We start from the raw sequence: 23,484 nt of genomic DNA on the forward strand, positions 1-23,484 counted from the left end.
TTCCGCCCGCGCTTCGGCGCCGCTCGGCTCCCCTCCCGCCCCTCGCTCCCTCCCTCTTTCCCTCCCTCCTGGCCGGGGAGCGTCGCGAGCTCCGGCCGCGAGTTTGCCGCAGCTCCTTCCGCGCCGCCGCGTCGGCTCACCTGGGCGCCGACTCCCAGACCCGCGCCTCGTCCCCCCAAACTCCCCCCAGGTAAGGGGCTGCCCGCGCTCGACCCGCGCGCCCGTCCTCCCGAAGCGGCTGGACAACTGGTGTGTGTGCGCGTCCAGCCCCCTCTGCGAGCCGCCCAGGGGCTTCGCGCCTCGCCCAGGCTTGAAGATGTTGGTGGCGGGGACCTTGGGCCGACGGTGGCCGCAGCGAGGGGCAGGAGAGGCGGCGAGCCGACAGGTGGCGGGGTCTGGCCCCGGTCCCCTTACCGCCGCAGGCGCAGACCCCGGTGGGGATGGGGCGGGCGGGCCGGGGGTGGGGACAGTCCCTTTCTCCTCCCCTCGAGGGGCGGCGATCGCCGGGCCCGCCGTGTAGGTGCGTCGGAGAAACTTTGCAGGGTGGGGACTCTGCAGCCACTTGCCGCCGGGGACTGGTCGCCGCGCTGTGCGGGGGCGGGGGGCTCCGAGGCGGGTCGCGGGGGCAGCCCCTCAGGCCAGGCGAGGACCTTAACGCTTCCCTTCCCCGCCCCCTTTTGTGTTTCCCCTCAGACCCGCGGGCCGCTGGGGGAGCCGAGGCCGCCCCCGCGCTCGGGGGTCGTTCCCTCGCATCCTCCGGGCCGCGGGAGGGCAGAGGCGGCGGCGGCCGGAGCCGGGCCGGGCGGCCTGAGGTGAGAGCCCGGCCGGCCCCGCTGGGAATATGGCGACCGGTGGCTACCGGACCGGCGGCAGCGGCGGCAGCACCACCGACTTCCTGGAGGAGTGGAAGGCGAAGCGCGAGAAGATGCGCGCCAAGCAGAACCCCCCGGGCCCGGCCGCCCCGGGCGGGGGCAGCAGTGACGCGAGCGGGAAGCCCCCGGCGGGGGGTTTGGGCACCTCGGCCGCCGCCGCGGCCAACGAGCTCAACAACAACCTCCCGGGCGGCGCGGCCGCACCTGCCGCCCCCGGCTCCGGGGGCGTGAACTGCGCCGTGGGCCCCGCGGCGCTGCCCCGCTCCGCCCCCGGCCCCCGGCGGCCCGAGGACGAGCCGCCTCCCACCGCCGCGGCCGCGGTCTCCGCCTCGGGGGCACCGCCGGCCCGGGGAGACGACGAGGAGCGGGACGGCGCCCAGGACAAGGGCAAGAGCTCGGGCCCCAGTGCCAGGAAGGGCAAGGGGCAGATCGAGAAGAGAAAGCTGCGCGAGAAGCGTCGCTCCACCGGCGTGGTCAACATCCCCGCGGCAGAGGTGAGCGGGCGGGGCGCCGCGGAGGGAGCTTCCCGGGGCCCCGGGGGCAGAGGTCCCCCACTCCAGCTCGTACTTTTATCCTTTCGCTGAGTTATGCAGGCCGAGGGTGATGGAGTTTTACTGTGAGCAAATGCTTCCTGGGAAGTTCCCCAAACGCAAAGTAGGACACGTGCTTTTCAGGCTTCCTGGCTGAGGTCTCCGATTCAGGATCCTTCTTTACATTGGTGGAAAGACTACTCGTGGTTCCAGGACTTGCCCGCTTAGGGTTGTTTGTTTCTGCTTCATCAGTTAGAAAAATTGATTAATGGTGATGACGACATACGCTGTTTAGTTTCCCACGTGCCCCTCGGAAGTTATCAGATTTTTTATCTCTTTTCTCTTGACAGTGTTTAATACCACCTGTAAAGAAACGTGGCCTTAGCACTGTGCGAGACAGCTTTATCTTTCAGTGTATCCAAGATGAGTGTATCTGAATGAGTGTATGCGCTGTTTCATATCTAAGCCAGCTTTTGGGAAGAGCGCTCCCCATCACACACACACACACACACACACACACACACACACACACACGCGCGCGCGCGCGCGCGCGCACAGTTTATTCTGAGTGGTATTTAGGACAACAGGAATGCTGTAACAACCCACAGTTCTTTTTGCTAAGACGATCTTTCCGTGTATTTAAGTATTTGGCCCTGCGTATTCTGGAAAACATTTGTGGTAGGGTTTTTGTTTTTGTTTTGTATTTTTGAGCAGTCTCAACATTCCTGCAGGCAGCAACGTCTTTCTATTAGAGTGAGTGGTGAAACATTTTTACTTAGTGTGTAACCGCACCTATCTCTACCCTCAAAAAATTTTTTTCTAAGCAAATTTTGGTTACTTGAATAGAAGTGCACGAGTTTTGGGAAGTGATTCCACAACCTTGTTTCACCCAAAGAAGTTGTATCATTTTCTCATTGGCTCATTAGGTTTTACTCTTAAAAAATTTTTTTTTTTTTTTTTACTCGTGGCCTTGTAATGTATTCAACTTTGATACCTAGTTAATAATTAATAAGAATATGCTAACTTCAGTTGTGGTTCAAGTAAAAACATTCAGAGTAAGCTAGGGTATATGTCAAACATACCCAGCTTTTTAAGTGTTAATATGATTTCCATACCTGGAAAATCACAGTTTGTCTTTGAAGGGTATATTTTTATATGCATGTTTCAGCGAGATTTTATCAGCCAGCAAAACTGTCCTCTGTGGTTTGCTACTTGCACAAAAGATCTGTTATTCATTAAATTGCTTTAAAAGGAATTCATGAGAGTGGTAATCAAATTTCTAGGGTTTTTTTTTTTTTTTTTTTTGGTTGTTGTTGTTAAAAATATGAAGATTAAGGGGAAACTAAAGACAGGGCTCTGGAAAAGCTACATTCCTCAACTTTATTTTTAAAAGTAGCTGATGGTCCAAATAAAAGAATTAGTCATTTTCAGTCTTTTCCTCATTGTTCATCTGACAGGGGTCTTATTTTGGGAAATATCTTGGCAGATGTTAAACTTCATTTTTTGTCAGGCTGCTTGCACTAGAATTGTTACTTCTCCAGTACCTTTTTTGTTTTTGTTTTTAACAAGCATTATGTTTACCGGGGGAAATAAGTGTGGTGTATCATGCGAGATCCTAAGAAACATCCATTGTTAATGCTCCTGCTTTGGGTTAGGGAACATAGTGCTGAGAATGTAGATCATTCCCCACTACAATTGAGTCTAATACTCTGGAATGTTTTTCGTTTGGGTGTTGGCAACTCCTAAATTTAATCTTCCTTAAAAACAAACAACCCAGGGTACCATTTTTTTTGTCTGTGGAATTTGAACCTTTTTTATTGAATAGAGAGTTGAGGACTGCTTTCTTTTTGTGGTAACTATGGCTCTATCTGTTGCTGTAGGACGCAACAAAACATGGTAATGTTTTAACGCAGTACCTAATTAGCAGGCATACTTCTTGAGTGCCTTCTCATATTTTCGTAAAAACAGCTTAAGTCGTTCAGATTATTTTAATAATGGTAAATATATGACACAAAACTTTAAAGATGGGCCAGCTTTATATTCTTCAGGTTGTATTTTTAGAATTGTGTGCCATTCATTTCTCCTAGTAGTTTCAACATTGAGAATGTCAGTTGGTGTGGAGTTTCTTGTGTAATGTAGCACTGTTGGTTTAAGAAGTCATATCATATTTTATAAAGTTTTCAGGTGTGTAAATATCAGAAAAGCAGAAAATTATTAATCTGTCAACATTCAGAAATAGACTTGTATTATATGTGATGTTGAGAAAGACTCTCTTATTTTCAGACAGTATTCTCAACCAAGTTTCTATTAGGAAAGTAGCATATAATTCATGTGCAAAAGCCTATTTTTGTGGTTGATAAACATTAAGTTCCATCAGGAAGTATTTATTAAACATCTGTTTGACACATTCACTGTGACTTTCATTAACTTATCTTACTAATTACAGAATATTATAAAATTTGTTGTAAAGGCTACCTGACAACAGCTAAAGATATCACAAACAGCAACAAGATAATATTAGCAAGGATGCAGGTCTCAAACTAGATGTGATGGATGGGGATGGGAAGCTGGGTGGGATAGTACTTGTGATGACTGTAATAAAAAGTGCAAATATACAGATGCTTATTAGTGAGACAAACTTTAGTTGTTCTTGATTACTAAGTTAGAGATTAAAAAAATGTTTTTTTCCCTAAATTTTTACTTTGTCTACTTTTTGGGGGGAATAGCTCAAATTGGATAATTTGGCTGTTCTTGCCAGTAATTTTGGTATACGTTTATTAGATCAGTCAGATCTTTATTACATGTCTGTGTTCAGGCAGTATGGTAAGGGCTGTGGAAAAAAAACAAGAAGAGTAAGGCAGTGTATATTCTCAAGGAGCAGGGCTATAATCCTGGAAGAAGGATAAGGCATAATTATATGAAAAAACTTAAGTACTGAGTTAACAATTGAAAAGCCATCTTAACACAGCAAATTGTTTATTAGAAATATTTTATGTGTAGGGGTGCCTGGCTGGCTTAGTCAGTGGAGCATGTGACTCTTGATCTCAGGGCTGTGAGTTAGAGCCCCACATTGGGGTATGGAGATCACTTAAAAATCTGAAAAAAAAAAAAAAAGTTTTGTGTTTAGGGGGAAGAGGTGATTGGGGCTGAGAGAAGCTACTGGTGATGAGGCTTTTGGGCTGAGACTTACATTTCTGTACCTATATATTTATACACACGTGTATACATACTTACGGTGTTTTAAATCTGAGTGTAGGGGTTCTTAATTGTGGAAGTGCATTAATATCATGTGAGGATCTTAAAAAAATGCTCCTCATGCAGAATACTTGCCCTCTCCCTCCCTGAGCCTCTTTTGATTTAATGGGTCTGGGATGGATCCCAGGCATCAATATTTTGATAAGCTTCTCATGTGATTCTACTGTGAGTCAGGGTTAAGAACTATTGGGCTGCAGTCTGGGGATACAGAAATCAATAGGACACAGGCCTTGCCCACAGGGCCTCTTAAGTAATATAGGGAACTGTGGTAAGTACAGTGTTTAATGCAGGCTGAGCAGGGTACCTAACCTAAGGAAGACGGGGATAGTTGAGGAAGGGTTCCTAGGCAGTACCACCCCTGTTTTCAGAGTGCTTGTGAAGTTATTGCCGCTGAATAGATTTGCATGAGTGGATTAATGGAGGTGGTTAATAAAATATTTCAATAGGTAAGGTCAAATGATACTGAAATTTTGATTTAAATACAAAGTTAACACGTATTGAAACTTACTATTTTCATAGTGGTTGGCTACAGTACTTTGTTGTTTTAATTAATGCTCATAGCAATCCCATGTGGTAGTTACAGTTTCTCTTTATATCCTCATTTCCAGAGGAGAAAATGGAGGCTTGAAGAGCTTAAATGATTCAGGATCACATGGAAAGTGAATAAGTGGTAGAGCAGTATTTTCAGTGTGTGTGTGCGTGTGTGTGCACGCGTGTGTGTGCGCATCTTGGGAGAGCGAGATTTTTAAGAATTAATTTTTAATAAAATATTAAAAGAATTAATTTTTAAGAATTAGCCAATTTTGCAATATGTAGCTTGTTTTCCTATAACTTTTTATTTTTTCTATAACTTTTTATTAGAGTTTATCTTAAATAATTTAAACCTCTGAATAGAGAAAACAGTAAAAGGAACTGATTAGAAATTAAGGTCAAATTTGTAGGCTCAGAGATTGCTTCTGACCATCTATAGTTTACTTGGCAAAATTTTGAACACCAGGCTATCAGCACAATCTATTTTTGGCTAGAAGTCAGAAAATATGAATCTTTGTTTTTACATAAGTGATATGTTGTTTTTCTGTCAAGATGGAGTTAAAACACCTACTCCATAGTTTGAAGGAGCATTTAATATATAGAAAGCATTTTTAAGTGAGCACAATTTTAAGTCATAATTATTCAGCGTATTTGTTGAACATTATATGGGACAAGTTCGACTAAGTAAACCATGTGAATCCAGGTAGATTAAGAAATGCCTTTGGTATGCCCATTATATACCAGACTGTCTACCTTTCTATGTGATGAGTCAGAAGAGGAACTAATAGTGACTCAGGGTTGGAGAAAATTGGGCTTGTGAATAGGGTAGATCTAGCATAAACACCAAGGCTACTTAGTAAGATACTAAGCCCAGTTTTCCTAAATGTGTGAACTCATTGGTAAGGTAAATTGAAAATGGAATATTATCAGGATTTATAATGAGTTGTCTAAGCTGAGAGGTCTTTTTCCATAAAAATAATTATGTAACTAAGTAGATGACATTTATGGTGTGCTTATTAAGTGCTGGGCACTGTTCTGAGCACTGTACATGTGTTGGTGCATTTAATTCTCACTACAGCCCTTTGGGAAAATGGGGCAGAGAGAGTAAGTTACTTACTTGCCTGAAGTCACCTACACGGTAAGAAGCAAAGTAGAGATAGTCTGCTTTTAAAGCCTTGTGCTTAATAACTGTTCTATATTTCAGTGTATTATATACTATATTAGTTTAAGAAAGACAAAGATTATTTTAGGAGTAAAATGTAAAATTAGTCATTTATATTACTAATAAAATTTGAGAATAGCCCTATAATGAAAGACAGATAAGGTGGGACTTTATTGGGAAAAATTGGCAGCAAATAAACAGGAACAGTGGCATCAGAATTCTTATTTAAAATCGCTATCAAGTTGGTGGCTTTATTTATGTTTTTTATTATTTCTACATTGGTTTTTACCACCTGTGATATAGGCCAGAAAATAATTATGCTATTTAATAGTAATACTAATACATGTCTTAGAAGTTTGAAATGATTGGCAAATATAGGAGTTTGAAATCTTCTGAGTGCTTTTTTTTCTTTTTAAAAAGTAAGATAAAATTCATATACCATAGAATTAATCCTTTAAGATATTCAGTTCAATGGATTTTTGGTATATTCACAAAATTGTGCTCTGAGTGCTTTTATATTTTCATCTTAATTTTTCATTATGTATTTAGAACCCATGGAACCTAAGTTTTATCTTCCCACCGTATAAAATGCAGCAGAGTAAATAATTCAGTGTCAGCTTTTCCTGCATTTCACAGAGAACATGAAATAATTGTAGCATTTTCTCAGTTTTTTGTTTTTTTGTTGTTGTTAAAAGCCTGGATATTATTTAAATTTATTTTATTAAATTTTTTTATTGTTTATTTATTTATTTTGGGAGAGAGAGCATGAGCAGGGGAGAGGCAGAGAGAGAGCATGAGCAGGGGAGAGGCAGAGAGAGAGGGAGAGAGAGAATCCCAAGCAGACTCAACTCTGTCAGTGCAGAGCTCCACATGGAGTTTGAAGTCACAAACTGTGAGATCATGACCTGATCTGAAACCAGGAGCTAGACACTTAACTGACTGAGCCACTCAGGCACCCCGTATTTTTTTTATTTTTTTTATTTTAGAGAGAGAGAGAGAGAGAGTGAGTGGGGGAGAGGGGCAGAGGAAGAGATTGAGAATCTTTTTTTTTTAATTAAAAAAAATTTTTTTAATGTTTATTTTTATTTTTGAGAGAGAGACAGAGTGCGAACCAGGGAGGGGCAGAGAGAGAGACACAGAATCCTAAGTAGCAGGCTCCAGGCTCCCAGCTGTCAGCACAGATCCCCATGAGGGGCTCAAACCCATGAACTGTGAGATCATGATCTGAGCTGAAATCGGACCCTTAACCGACTGAGGCACCCAGGTGTCCGGAGAGAGAATCTTAAGCAGGCTCCATGCTCAGCATGGAGCCTGACATGGGGCTCGATCCCACTACCCTGGGATCATGACATGAGCTGAAATTAAGAGTCACATGCTTAACCAATTGAGCCACCCAGGCACCTTGGTTTTATGTTTCTTAAAACTTAGACACCTACTACCACTTGTTTGTGGTATAGGAGTTTAGTATAAGAGGTATTTAACTTAACTGAATGTAAAATTTCTAATTTATTTAAAATTTTACATGTCTTTCATGGAGATCTGCAAAGCTCTACTATCTAAACATTTGGGAACTTTGATTCAAAGTAAAAATGGAGTATTAAACCACCTAAAACCTTAGTCATGTTACTTAAATCAGTGTCTTAAAAGATGTGGCTGGGGGGGTGTTATGGGGATGGGGACAACCTGTACCAGTATCACCTGCATTGTTTATTTAAAATGCAGATTTCTGGGATCCACTTCAGTCTGGGAACAGGGAGGGGTTACCTGAGACTGCAGACTTTTAAAATTTTCTTGAGTGAGTCTTGTAATTCTGAAGTTTGAGTGTACTTAATGTCCTGTACTGGTTTACTGATCTGTCAAATGAAATTGATACTGATTATCTAACAGGATTGTTACATGAATCAAAATAGTGTTAAAAATGTTCTTAAAATGATAAATTACAGCTACTGTGTAGGTTATAGTGATAACTAATTGTTGATGTCTAATGGAAATTTCTTATTGGGATGTTGAAAATTCATTTTTTTCCTGTTAATTAAAAACTTCATAGACATTTTAACAGAGACAGCTTGAGCTACTTGGAAATTCAAAGCACCCTAAACATTTAGGTAATATCATATAGTTAGTGCAAAATGTTGTGTTTGCCTTGCTTCTTGTCCTGATTTTGTTAGAAGCCTAGACAACAGGAAAAAAAAAAAAAAAAGAAAAACCTCTAACACTTAATATATAATTTAAACTTCACTTTCATTCATCTTTCTTTTTTTTTTTTTTTTTAATGTATATTTGTTAGAGAGAGAGAGAGTGCATGAGCAGAGGAGGGGCAGAGAGAGGGTGACACAGAATCAGAAGCAGGCTCTAGGCTCTGAGCTGTCAGCACAGAGCCCGACATGGGGTTTGAAGCCAGGAACTGTGAGTTCATGACCTGAGCCGAAGTCAGACGCTTAACTGACTGAGCCACCCAGGCACCCCTCATTTTTCATTTTTACATATATTTAAGAGAAAGTGTATGGATTATGTTTTTAAATGTATTTAATAATTAGTTAACACTCTTAAAACAGATTTTTTTCTATCTTATCAAAATATTCCCAAGTGTATGACTTTTTCTCTTTTGTTTACTACTCTCACATATTAAATCCATAGGCATTCTTAGCTAGCTAATTGATTCTTAAAGTATTTGGTTATTGCTGAGGGAGCTTTCAGTTTAAATCTCAGGCATTTGTGTTCATAGCCATACACCTACTGGTATAGAGTCAAGCCTTAGCCATCTATCATGCTCTCCTTGAGTTACTTAAAAATATACTAGGCACCATGTCTGAATGATATTGTAAGAATATTTAATTTCTTAAAGTAACAAAATTGTATACCTCAAAGGTAGAAACTGCTCCAAGTTCAAAACCTCGCATGTGAAAATTGGATAATAAACGTTTATTCTGTGATCATCTTTTTTTAAACAGTTTTTTTTTTAAAGTTTGTTTATCTAATTTGAGAGAGAGAGAGCACAGCAGCAGAAGGGCAGAGAGAGAGAGAGGTTGAGAGAGAGAATCCCAAGCAAGCTCTGTGCTGTCAGCTCAGAGCCACACACAGGGCTCAATCCCGGGAACCATGAGATCATGACCTGAGCTGAAACCAAGAGTCAGACACGTCCCCGACTGAGCCACCCAGGTGCCCCTGTGTTTCACGTTCTTGACAAGACTTCTTGACATCCTATAGTGCAAGCAAGCAAAAGTTGATCCACACCAAACTTATATAATCTTTAATTTTTCCTTCTGTTAAAACTAATGTGTTTTTCCTTGTGGAAATACAAGAAAAGGTAGAGAAACATCACCTGTTATCTTATTCTTATTTCTGATTTTTTTTCTGTATCTACATAAAAATTGGAATCACATCATATAGATTTGTGTATTTAGTATTTAATCATGAGTATTTTTATGGTGTTACTCTTCGAAAATAGGTATGGATTTTTAAATGATTAGTTTCCAGTGTATAATATAGAGATTATTATTATTATTTTTTGTATTGTGGTAAAATGATACAAATATAAAATCTTAACCATTTTTAAGTGTACATTCATTGGTATTAAATACATTCATATTATTGTGCAACCATCATCACTATCCATTCCATAACTCTTTCCGTGTTGTAAAACTGAAACTCTATACCTGTTAAACAGTAACTCCCCATTCAACCCTCCTCCATCCCTTGGCAACTACCATTATACTTTCTGTCTTTAGGGATGGATATGTTTGTGTTACTTGATATTAAAATACTTAGGCATCACTTCATTGGTAAAGGACTCTACTACTACTTCTCCCTATTATGTACCTGCTGATTGGCAGATAAGTAAGTTGTCTTAAGATAAACAGCAATGTAGTTTTTTCTTTTCATGTATTCTGTTTCCTGAAACATTCTTCAAGACAAGAGTTTGGGTCTTTCGAAGTGTCTCATAGGTACTAGGACCTTCAGATAATTGTGAGGGAAGCCCATTTTTCTTTTCTTTTTTTTTTTTTAATCTTCTCTATAGTCTTTGATTTCATTGGGAAATTGGTGATTAGAGCTGCAGTAATTATAAGTGTAAGTTATAGCTCAACATAAAAGTTCCTAAAACTCATCATATATGCAAAATCACACAAAACTACAGGACATACAGAAAAATGGAGTGTAGGGGCATAACACTCAAAATGTTTTCAGTCACATGTAAAAAGATACAAACTTAATGAAGACTAGCAGCACAATTTTACACATGTTAAATGATTAAGAAATACATAAATGCTACATTGATTATGACACTTGACCTCAAAACAGACCTGAGTTTGCTTATAGAAGTGGGTGTTAAAAGGGTGGCAATTTGTGAAGTGTTGGAGGAAGGGTTATCTGAAATTGGACTGAAACTGTAACACCACATGTGGATGGGTATGGCTTGTAACACAAGGAGTGAACTGGCAGATGTTTGAGATGTGTGCATTCTGTGTGTTTCTGGGACACTGTGTTTGTTGCATTATCTGTGCTTAGTGTTTCTTTCAGTTAGGCATAATGCAAATGCAAAATTAGTATTATGCTCAACTTCCTAATGTATCAGTTGCATTGGAACAAATCCAGTTTTCTTAACAAATATTTTAGTGTATATGTATATACCCACATGGATACATCTATCTGTATGTTTATGTGCACATCCACATTCATCTGTCCAAAATATGTGAAATGGTGGCTTGATAAGATCAAGTAATGAGATGGAAAAGGACTAGGGAGCACATGTCACTAGAGATGAGAATACTTTCTTAAGAGTGTATTAATACTGGGGCGCCTGGGTGGCTCAGTCGGTTAAGCGGCCGACTTCAGCTCAGGTCATGATCTCACAGTCCATGAGTTCAAGTCCCGCGTCAGGCTCTGTGCTGACAGCTCAGAGCCTGGAGCCTGTTTCAGATTCTGTGTCTCCCTCTCTCTGACCCTCCCCCATTCATGCTCTGTCTCTCTCTGTCTCAAAAATAAACGTTAAAAAAATTTTAAGAAAAAAAAAAAGTGTATTAATACTAAAAAATATACTGATTGCTAGGGCAATGGTAGCAGAAAAGGAAAGGAATAGATGGATTGAGAGGTATTTCACTGATACTAGAAAATTACATAACAATGCTTTGAGGTGGAAAATTTATCCTCAGCCTTCTTCCCTTTAGCTGAGTATAGCACACACCTACCCTCTGTCCTCCAGAACTAACTGTACCCTGCTTACTGTGTAAATCTTGCCTATTTTTTTTCTTTCTTTCTTAAATACTTGTTCTCTCCCTCTTGGTTCATCTTGCCATGAAGAAATGTTCTCTTAATTCTGGTTTACCTTCCACTTAACTTTTCTTAATTGCTCAATTTAAAGGCCTTGTTTTCATGTGCTCACCCCCATTACCTTGCTCATTTCCTGCTACCTAATTGAAATTGATCTCTTCAAGGTTGCTTGTGACTTCCTAATGGCCAAATGAGATAGCTGCTGCTTTTTTTTTTTTTAATTTTTAAAAATGTTTGATTATTTTTTGAGAGAGTGCAAGTCAGGGAGGTGCAGAGAGAAGGGGACAGAGTATCAGATGTGGGCTTTGTGCTGACAGCAACAAGCCCAATGTGGGGTTCAAACTCACCTCAAGGTCACGACCTGAGCTGAACTCTTGATGCTCAACTAACTGAGCCACCTACGTGCCCCTGGCTTTTCTACTTTCAACCTGTTTGATTCCTCTGTAATATTTGCCCCTGTCATTCCTCTCCCTTTGATACTACAGCAGTTTTGTTAGATTCTTGTTTACTTGGTTTACTCAGAAACATTTGAGTGCCTGCTTTGTGCCCCAGCTTCAGTACTGGATGATACAAAGATGAATTACATACTCCCCAGTCTTTAATGAACTTTCAGTCTTCTCTCAGAGAAAAAGATAATTTCTTCGCTCAGGCTGCTATAACAGAATACCATAGACTGGGTGGCTTATAAACATCAGAAAGGTATTTTTCACAGTTCTTGAGGTTGAGAAGTCCAGGGCATCAGCAGAATTGATGTCTGGTGAGAGAGCCTGCTTCCTGGTTTACTCTGTCCTCGCATGGTGGAGGGGGTGAGAGAGATATCTGGGATCTCTTTTATCAAGGTACTAATCCCATTTGTGAGGGCCCCATCCTCATGACCTGACTCTACTTTCTAAAGCTGTCACATTGGGGATTAGGATCTCAACATAGGAATTTTGGGGAGACACAAATATTCAGTTCATAACAGATAAATAGAATTTGGTATAATAAGAACTATGATGGATAAAAGAGCAACGTACTGAACTAGCTCATAAAAGGGAGCCATCAATTACATGAGGGAGTCAAGGAGGGCTTTATATAGGATAAAGCAGTATTAAGCCCTATGACTAGACTGGTATGAAGGATTTCCCAAGGAGGGAGGGAAAACATGGTAACATTCTAGGTAAAGAGAATGGCATGTGTGAGGGCACAAAGCCAGGAAATAATAGCATTATATTATATATATATACCTCCTGTATGCTTAGCACTGAGTGGGAAGGTTTCCTTGCATTCTTTTTTTTTATACTTATTTTTTATTTTGGGGGGAGCACAGGTGGGGGAGGGGCAGAGAGAGAGGGACAGAGGATCTGAAGCAGGCTCTGACAAGCTGACAGAGGCGAGCCTGATGTGGGGCTCTAACTCATGAACCATAAGATCATGATCTGAGCTGAAGTTGGACGCTTGATCAGCTGAGCCACCCAGGTGCCCCTTCCTTGCATTATTTCTAATCTTCACATTAACTCACAAGGTAGATTTTAAAAATATATTTCTCGGGGCGCCTGGTGGCTCAGTCGGTTAAGTGTCCTACTTCGGCTCAGGTCATGATCTCACAGTCTGTGGGTTCGAGCCCCGCATCGGGCTCTGTGCTGACAGCTCAGAGCCTAGAGCCTGCTTCCGATTCTGTGTCTCCGTTTCTTTCTGCCCCTCCCCTGCTCATGCTCTGTCTCTCTCTGTCGCAAAAATAAATAAAAACATTAAAAAATTTTTTTTTAAAAAAAATATATTTCTCATTTTACAAGATGCCTCAAAGAAGTTGTGACTTGCCCAAAGGCCATACTGACAGAACTTGGATTTGACTCCAGATTTGTTTGGGTGCCAATGCACACGCATTGGTTATCATTGTTGGAAAGAGGGAGGGATATGTTCTAACAGAGGAAACTTTGATGTGCAGAGAATTCATTGTGGAGAGAGAATGGAGAACAGCTGAAGAAGAATGATACGGACCAATTGGGATGGATTTAAATGCCATGCCAAGGAATTCACTTTATTCTGCTGTTCTCTGTTAGTATTGTTGGCTAGGTATTTCCTTCCTCTGTCCATACATGTATACAATAACTCTGACACCTTCTGGAATGAAAAACTTTTGCCTGTCTAGCTTGAAGTCATTAGGAGGATTTTCTTGTTTGAAGGTAGGGATCCAAGGATAGTAAACAATACAAAGTCCTTTAAAAATTATGTGCATATAATAGAATAAATAAATTCAAGTTTCCATGTGGGTTGAAAAGAGATGAGAGGATAGCCTTTAAACAAAGTTGTACCCAAGTAATATTCTTTATTATGAAAATAGTTCTGTACTGTAGATTTGGGAATGACTTTTTTAGAGGAGCAGGATGGAGTGGAGTTGGGGGCTCTGATGATACTAAATGGCCAGATTCTGTACTGTTACCATGGAGAAGTTTATAGTTTAATATTGTCCCTGGGTTTAGACTTTGCCCTGTACTTGATTTAAAAAGCTGGTGTTTATTCCATTCCCACATTCTTTGAGTTAACCTGCAATATAGATGCTTGGAATACAGGTGCTAAAGGGTGAGCAATGCCTTTGAAACTTTTCTCACATATTATTTGTTCAGCTTCCACAGATTTTCCCCTTCCCCTTCATCCCTTCTCTCTGTTATCTTAGAGGAAACCAAGTGCTTCTCTAAACTATGTTTTAGGAATAGTGTTTCTTTATTTTTGATGATATAAATGTAATGCCCACTTATTTTGTAGAAAATTAAAAATAAAATAGCAAAAACAGGACTGTGCAAAGATTAGCTATAGATTATATCAATTTGACATGTTTTTCCATTTTTGTTTTTAAGCAATAGAATTATATTCTATGTACATTTTTATAAACTTAAATATGACTCTATCATGCATGTTATTTCCTTTTAAACTTTTTGAAAGAGATAAAAAAAATTAAACAGCTTTTTGAAAGAGATGTTAATTGCTACATATATTTTATTTCATAAACATAATTCCCACTGTCCAGTGGTAACTGTTACTTTATAGTTTTGGTATGCAATTCTTGAGTATATATTTAGGCATACACACAAAAAATATGTATCCAGAAATTTAATCATTCTACAAATACTGTTAAACCTTTTTGTTTTCAGTATCTTGTGAACATGTTAGTACGCCAGTAGATATATAGCTGTGTTGTTATTCTTTTTAAAAAAAAGTTTATATTTTTTAGTAATCTCTACACCTAATATGGGACTTGAACTTGTGACCCTGAGACCAGGAGTCACACGTCCTCTGTGAGCCAACCAGGTGCCCTAGTGTGTTGTTACTCTTTTTTTTTTAAATTTTTTTTTAATGTTTATTTATTTTTGAGACAGAGAGAGACAGAGCATGAATGGGGGAGGGTCAGAGAGAGAGAGGGAGACACAGAATCTGAAGCAGGCTCCAGGCTCTGAGCTGTCAGCACAGAGCCTGACGTGGGGCTCGAACTCACGGACCGTGAGATCATGACCTGAGCCGAAGTCGGACGCTTAACCGCTTAACCGACTGAGCCACCCAGGCACCCCTGTGTTGTTATTCTTAATGGCAGAAGAATATTTCACAATTTGGTTTTTTATTAAGTTTATTTATTTATTTATTTTCCAGAGAGAGCATGTGAGCGGGGAAGGGGCAGAGAGAGAGAGAGAATACCAGGCTGGCTCTGCACTGTCAGCCTAAAGTCCAATGCAGGGCTTGATCCCATGAATGATGAGATCATGACCTGATCCAAAATCAAGAGTTAGAAGCTCAACCTACTGAACCACCCAGGTGCTTCATGATTTGGGTGTTCTGATACAGCTATAATACATTTACTACAGTCTTAGTACATATTACATGTTAGACACTGAAGTAGGCCTTTGGGGCATTTGAATGGTTACATCTGTTCTGTTTGGAGCACTCTCAGGATTTAGATGAACTCTAGTTCATCGTTTTGTCCTTGAGCAATTTATAATCTGATTTGGAGAAATAAGATTGTGTAAGATAACTTTGAACCATTAAAAAAGAAATGTACAATAAAGTGTTAAATGTTATGCCCCGCTGTTAGTAGAGAGAAGTGATAGATCCCTAGAAGACTGAATGGTCTGGGAAGTTTTGTGAAGGGAGTGTAAGATTTGAGCTGATCTTGAAGGACTGTAAGAAACGGACAGATGAAGAGGAGAGTCATGTTTCAGACTAAGAGAGCAGGATGGGTAGAGGTACAATGGTGAGAGTTAGCAAGCTGATTGGAATAAAGGGTTATATTAGGAAGTAATAATAGAGAAATTAGGAAGCAGAATTTTGAAGGGTCTTAAAAACGGGGCTGAAAATTTTAGGCTTGATATGTTAGCCTATAGGAGAACCACCAGGAGGATGTGTTCATATTTGTGACACCAGGATTTTAACAAGATCAGCTAGCTACTGGGCACTGATGTATAGAATAGGTCACAGGGGAGAACATGGTAAGGGAATGAGTTGGGAGGTTGTCCACCACCAGCTGGGGTGACATTATGCGAAACCATTAGAACAGTATGGTAGAATATAGTTCATTAATGTGCTATATGTCTTGTTTAATTTACTGTTACTGTCCTCAGTTGGAATGCTTAGGGGAGGTTATTACCAGTTACATGATAATTTCAATGACAATAACTAAACCAGAAATCACTTACGCTGCAAACTGGTTTTTAGAATATCTTACTATTTTGATTGTAGGTAAAGAAAAGAGCATTTGCCTTGCAGGATAAGCAAGCCATGTTAACAAATAGATAACATTTGCATGCTCACTGGACCTGACACTATTCTAAGTCCTTTATGGGTATTAACTTGGTAAATTTTTAGAAAAACTCCAGGGCAGTCAGTGCTATTCCTGTGTTGGATGGGGAAAGTGGAAGTACAGAGATAATAAGCCATACTGAATTTCTCATTTGAAGAATTAGTTGCCAACTTTGCCTCTGGATTTTTTTTTTCCTGGGCTTCCAAGTTTATAGTAGGGTTGGTGTCACTTTTTAGTACTAGCCTGAGTACAGTTGACATCCTTATATTTAACTTAACTTTCAGGTTTTTAATTTCAATATTTTGTTTTAAGAGTTTTTTTTCTCTTTCCTGCTTATTTTGAGGTAAAAGGTACATGCAAGAGTCAGAGGCATAGCAAAAGGTTTGGAAAGATAAGCATGCACTGGTTAACAGTGATTATCTCTGGATGGTAGAATTAAGGAGATTTTGTTGTTGGAATGTTCTTTGTGTAGTCTTTCTTGTTGAGATTTTCTCCATGACCTAATGCATAGGAAATTTCTGTAGATGTCCCAGGAATATTTGAAAAGATGGTGTATTTTCTGGGTATAGAATTCTAAATATTTTCTATTTAGCCGATCTCCCAAATTGTGTTTCAAATCATTTAACCTTACTTATTTCTGGTTTGTTTGATATGTTGTTTTCTTAGAAGATATACTGATGTTTACTGCTGTTGGCTTGTCAATTTCTCCTTGAACTTTGACAGAATTACATCTTAATTATGTTAATTAGAAGGCTCATAATTGAAAGTATATACTAGAAAATCTGAATTTTCAAACACTCTGTAGAGGGATACCACCACAATTGGTGGTTTGGTTTGATATTACTTTCAAAGTTCTACTCTAGATCATCTGAACAACTCACATTAGTTGCTAGTAACATGTTGGACCAGTTTTACGTTTATAGAGAAATTTGAGTGGAAAGTAGAGAATTCCCATTTCTCTCTCAGTCCCCAGTTTCCCTGTTAACATCTTGCATTGGTGTGGTACATTTGTTACAACTGATGAACCAGTGTTAACTAAAATTCATAGTTGACATTAGAGTTCACTCTTTGTACAGTTTTTTTGGGGGGTTTTGTTGAATGCATAATGTCATGTATCTACCATTAGAGTATCATGGGGAATATTTTCACTGTCCTAAAAATCCTCTGTGCTGCACCTGTTCATATTTCCTTCCTTCCCCTGGCAACTACTGATGTTTTTACTGTCTCTGTAGTGTTGCCTTTTCCAAAATGTCATATAGTTGGAATGCTACAATATAAAGCCTTTTTACACTAGCTACTTTCATTTAATCAACATGCATTTAGGATTCTAACATTTCATTTTTTGATCACATAATAATTATGTTACTTAACCTAATCATCTGAGTTCCCAGATGACCAGGGGTGATTTTTAAAAAAGTTATCATCTACCGTCAAGTGACAAACATTTGTTACTATTAAGAAGTTATAACACAAATGAGGTGATGAATAAATGTTTATCAAATGAACCGTTTTTCAGAAGTATGTGCCAAAGCTCTAATGGAAATTCCAAAAGAAAAGCACCAAAAAATACTTCGGTTACTGATGGTATTTTTGCAAAATGGGTACAACTTCATAAGGTGTATGTAAAGCTTTGAGAAGATACTATTGCTTATTTGATGATATCCATTAGAACATGTTTGTGTTAAAATATTAATCATATCACTTTTTTGTCCACGTTTGTGGTTTTTTATGTGGGTTTCCACTATCTGATCAAGTGTTTTCACAAAGAATCAAATCTATCTTTGAGTTTCCAAAGATCCTTAGAAAGGGATGCTCATTTTTTATTGATTCAATGAGATGTCATAGAGTAAACATTAAGTGCTTTCTTTCTGCCTGGCTTCATTGTTTTTAAAAAATTTTTTTAATGTTTTTATTTTTGAAGGAGAGAGAGAGCATGAGCAGGGGAGGAGCAGAGAGAGAGGGAGACATAGAATTTGAAGCAGGCTCCAGGCTCTAAGCTGTCAGCACAGAGCCTGATGTGGGGCTCGAACTCACAAACTGTGAGATCATGACCTGAGCCGAGGTCGACGCTTAACCGACTGAACCACCCAGGCGCCCCGGCTTCATTTCTAGATGGCAATAGATTTGAATTCAGAGAAGCCACTTCCACTTTCTGGACACAGAACATAGGTCCTATGTTTCTAGCATATTGATTGCAACCTTTTCTCTGTCAATGAAGTCTATCCACATCATTCTTTCAGAGAAGGGATTCAATTTTGAGATGGGTGAAATATTTTAGATGGTACATTAATTAGAGAAAAGAGACTTCATTTACATTTCTCAGCACTTCATTTTGCTGAATTCAAGTTTAAAAGTGCAAACACAAAACAACTTGAGGCTATAGCTGGTTCTGACATGACTATTTGAATGTAATGTTTTCTTTTTCAACTTAGTTTTCCTTAAGAGTTTACTTATCTTAGTATCATCAACACTTAGCTCATTGCTTGCTGTGTACAATTAAGAATGGTTATTAAGAATGTGGTACATGTCTTGATAAGTGATTTCATATATAAACTGCTTTCTCCTAGATTCTACTCTAATATCACAAAATCTTGAGATAGACTTAAAATTTGGAGTTCAATTTATGATAGCCATTTTTTATTGTGAACTGTAGTTTTTAATATTGTTATTCATTCCAAAGAATATTTGAACATAAATGCTAGAAAATAACTGCCAAAAATTTTGTTTAGGTATAAGAGTCAGTCCTAAGTAATTGATGTTATCTTGATGTTTTGGAAATTGCTTCCTTTACAATATTTGCATCTCAGGAAACTCCCATCTTTTAAAATGTAAAATGGAATTTTTCAGAATGAAATTGAATAAGCTATTTTTTAAACAAAACTTAATTTTGTTTGTTTACTATTTCTTTATTTTAAGTACACTCTACATCCAATGCAGGCCTTGAGCTTACGATCCAGAAATCAAGAGTTGTATGCTCTATGGACTGAGCCAGCGAGGTGCTCCTGAATAAGCTATTTTTGGTATTTTGAAACCCATTGATTTTTCTATGAAGAATTTTCACTCTTACTAATTGGAATTTTTTTGTTCAAGAAAAAAAATTTGTAACATTATCACATTAAGATGGACTTTTTTGTTAAAGTTTGTTTATTTATTTTGAGAGAGAGAGAGAGAGACAGAGAGACAGAGAACTGGAGAGAGAGAATCCCAAGCAGGCTCCACAATATCAGTGTGGAGCCCGATGTAGGGCTCAAACCCATGAACAATGAAATTATGACCTGAGCCAAAGTCTAGAGTCTGGCACTTAACTGACTGAGCCACCCAGGCACCCCCCATAAGATAGGCATTTTAACTTAAAATTAAATACCCATTTAATTGTATTTTGGTTTTAGTTTTACAGCAAAATTGAATAGAAGATAAAGAGATACCCAGTATATCTACTTTCTCGACACATGCATAGGCTCCCCCATATTCAGCATCCTCTGCCGGATAGGTATATTTGTTACAATTGATGGACCTGCACTGACACATCGATATTACCCCAAGTCTGTATTTTACATTATGGTTCATTCTTGGTGTTGTACTTTCTAAGATTTGGACAAATGTGTAATGATATGTATCCATTGTTATAGTATCATACAGAGTAGTTTTACTGCCTTAAGAGTCATCTGTGCCCCATCTATTCAGACCCTTTCCCCCAACACTTGGCAGTCATTAATCTTTTTACTATCCATAGCTTTATCCTTACCAAAATGTCATATAATAGGAATCATACAGCATATAGTCTTTTCACACTGGCTTCTTTCACTTTTAATACGCATTTAAGCTTCCTCCATATCTTTTCAGAGCTCTTTTTAGTGTTGAATAATACTCCATTGTCTGGATGTAACACACTCTACCCATTCACTTACTAAAGAGTATCGTGGTTGCTTCCAAGTTGTGGCAATTATAAATAAAGCTGCTATAAATACTCATGTACAGGTTTTTGTGTGGGCATAATTTTTAGTTTCTTTTTTTTAATTAATTTTTAAAATGTTTTTTTATTATTTTTTGAGAGGGAGAGAGGCAGTGTGTGAGCAGGGGAGGGGCAGCACAGAGCCTGACATGGGGCTGGAATTCACGAACCGTGAGATCATGACCTGAGCCAAAATCGGACACTTAACCAACTGACCCACTCAGGTGCCCCAAATTTTCAGTTTCTTTAGGTAAATACCAAGGAGCATGATTGATGGATTGAATGGTAAGAGTATGTTTAGTTTTCTTTCTTTTTTTTAAGTTTATTCATTTATTTTGTATTTTATTCTCTATTTAACTCCACTGTATGTCACTGGAATATCTTAGGGAAAGACACAGTTTTCCTGGTATTACTTTATTCCCCCCCCACCCCCTTTTAAATGAATTTTTTAAAAATTTACATCCAAGTTAGTTAACATATAGCGTAATAATGATTTCAGGAGTAGAATTTAGTGATTCACCACTTACATATAACACCCAACAACTGTCCTCCTTAATGCCCCTTACCCATTTAGCCCATCCCCCCCACCCACAACCCCTCCAGCAACTCTCTGTTTGTTCTCTGTATTTAAGAGTCTCTTATGGTTTATCTCCCTCCCTGTTTTTATATTATTTTTGTTTCCCTTCACTTATGATCATATGTTTTGCCTGTTAAAGTCCTCATATGAGTGAAGTCATATGATTTTTGTCTTTCTCTGACTAATTTCACTTAGCATAATACCCTCCAGTTCCATCCACGTAGTTGCAAATGGCAAGATTTCATTCTTTTTGATTGCTGAGTAATATACCATTGTATACATACACCACATCTTCTTTATCCATTCATCCATCGATGGACATTTGGGCGCTTTCCATACTTTGACTATTGTTGATAGTGCTGCTATAAACATTGGGGTGCATGTGCCCTTTTGAAATAGCACACCTATATCCTTTGGATAAATAAACTCTAGTGCAATTGCTGGGTCGTAGGGTAGTTCTGTTTTTAATTTTTTTGAGGAACCTCCATACTGTTTTCCAGAGTGGCTGCACCAGTATATGTTTAGTTTTCTAAGAAACTGTTAAACTGTCTTCTATTGTGGCTGTACTGTTTTGTATTTCAACCAGTAATGAATGAGAGTTCCAATTGCTCCGTAACCTTAACACTGTTAGGTATTGTCAGTGTTTCTGATTTGGCCATTCTGATAGGTGTGTACTGGTATCTTCTTTTTTTTTTTTTTTAAATTATTTTGAGAGAGGAATTAATTATTTTGAGAGAGGCAGAGACTGCACAGGTGGGGGCCCAGCAGAGAGAGAGGGAGACAGAGAATCCCAAGCAGGCTTCTCAATGTCAGCAGGGTCTGATGCCTGATGTGGGGCTCGAGCTCATGAAACCGTGAGATCATTACCTGAGCTGATACCAAGAGTTGGACACTTAATGACTGAGCCACCCAAGCGCCCCTCTTTTTTTTTTAATTATGTATTTTTTGTTTTTTAAGTTTATTTATTGCAAGAGAGAGAGCTGGAGAGCATAGGTACAAGTGGGGAAGGGGAAGAGAGAGAGACTGAGAGGGGAAAGAGAATCCCAAGCAGACTCCACACTGTCAGCGCACAGCCCATGCAGAGCTCAAACCCATGAACTGTGAGATTATGACCTGAGCGGAAAGAGTCAGATGCTTAACTGACCGGGTCACCCAAGCACCCTTATAGTGGTGTCTTGTTTTCATTGACCTTTTCCTGATGGCATATGATAAGCATCTTTTCATATGTTTATTTGCTGTCTGTATGTCTTTGGTGAAGTGTCTGTTAAGGTCTTGTTTTTTTGGGTTGTTTGTTTTTTTATTGCTGCATTTGGAGAGTTTGTATATTTTAGATAAAACAGTCTTTTATATTTTCTTTTGTAAATGTTTTCTCCCAGTCTAGCTTGTCGTCTTTTGTTTTCTTTTCTTTCTTTTTTCTTTTTTTTTTTTTTAACATTTATTTATTTTTGAGACAGAGAGAGACAGAGCATGTATGGGGGAGGGGCAGAGAGAGAGGGAGACACAGAATCGGAAGTAGGCTCCAGGCTCTGAGCCATCAGCCCAGAGCCCAACGCGGGGCTCGAACTCACAGACCAGGAGATCGTGACCTGAGCTGAAGTCGGATGCTCAACCAACTGAGCCACCCAGGCGCCCCTCTTTTTTCTTTTTTAATTTTTTTAAAATATTTATTTTTTGAGAGACACAGCATGAGCAGGGGAGGGGCAGAGATAGAGGGAGTCATAGAATCTGAAGCAAGCTCCAGGCTCTGAGCCATCAGCACAGAGCCTGATGTGGGGCTCGAGCCCATGACCTGTGAAATCATCACAGGATGAACTGTGAGGACGTCCTGAGCCTAAGTGGGATGCTTAACACCTAGGCGCCCTATCTTTATATTTTCTTGACAGTATCTTTCTCAGAGTAGAAATTTTTATTTTAATCTAATTAAAAAATTTTTAAGTTTATTCAGCGAGGGAGAGCATGCATGAGCATGCGCGTGCGGACACACACACACACACACACACACGCATGAACAGGGGATGGACAGAGAGAGAGAGGGATGGAGAATACTAGGCAGGCTCCATGCTGTCAGTGCAGAGCCCTGTGCAGGGCTCTGTCTCATGAACCCTGAGATATGACCTGAGCAGAAATCAAGAGTCAGATGCTTAACTGACTGAGCCACCCAGGCACCCTGAAATTTTTAATTTTAATGAAGTCTTGCTTGTCACTTATTTCTTTCATGAATTGTGGCTTTGGTGTCATATCTAAAAAGTTATTGCAAAATCCAAGGTCATCTAGGTTTTCTCCGTTATTTTCTAGGAGTTTTACGGTTTTATTTTGGTATTTAAGTCTGTGATTCATTTTGAATTAATTTTTTGTGAAAGTTGTAAGGTCTGTGTCTAGATTCATTTTATGCATATGGATGTCCAGTAGTTCCAGCACCATTTGTTGAAAAGACTGTCTTTGTTCCATTGTATTGCTTTTGCTCCTTTGCGTGACTGTATTTATGTAGATCTATTTCTGGGCTCACTATTTCATTGCTCCTGTCCATCTGTTCTTTCAACAGTAGCATACTGTCTTGATTACTGTAGCT

The 23,484-nt window shown here is 39.4% G+C and overlaps 1 protein-coding gene across 3 annotated transcripts in view; it reads left to right on the top strand.

Annotated features, from left to right (window-relative positions):
- Nucleotides 1–569: 569 nt before the first annotated feature.
- PAWR (pro-apoptotic WT1 regulator) overlaps nt 570–23,484 on the top strand; it is a 140,268-nt gene continuing 117,353 nt past the window's right edge. For all 3 annotated transcript variants that reach the window (XR_009265505.1, XM_058741932.1, XM_058741933.1), the window contains exon 1: nt 570–1,366. Coding sequence is in view for 2 of the 3 variants with exons in the window: in XM_058741932.1 (XP_058597915.1) it covers nt 842–1,366 (525 nt within the window). In the remaining variant the exon portion in view is untranslated. The remainder of the gene's footprint in view (nt 1,367–23,484) is intronic.

The sequence above is a fragment of the Neofelis nebulosa genome, chromosome 8 (assembly GCF_028018385.1).
Source record: "Neofelis nebulosa isolate mNeoNeb1 chromosome 8, mNeoNeb1.pri, whole genome shotgun sequence".
In the NCBI taxonomy this organism is placed as follows: Eukaryota; Metazoa; Chordata; class Mammalia; order Carnivora; family Felidae; genus Neofelis; species Neofelis nebulosa.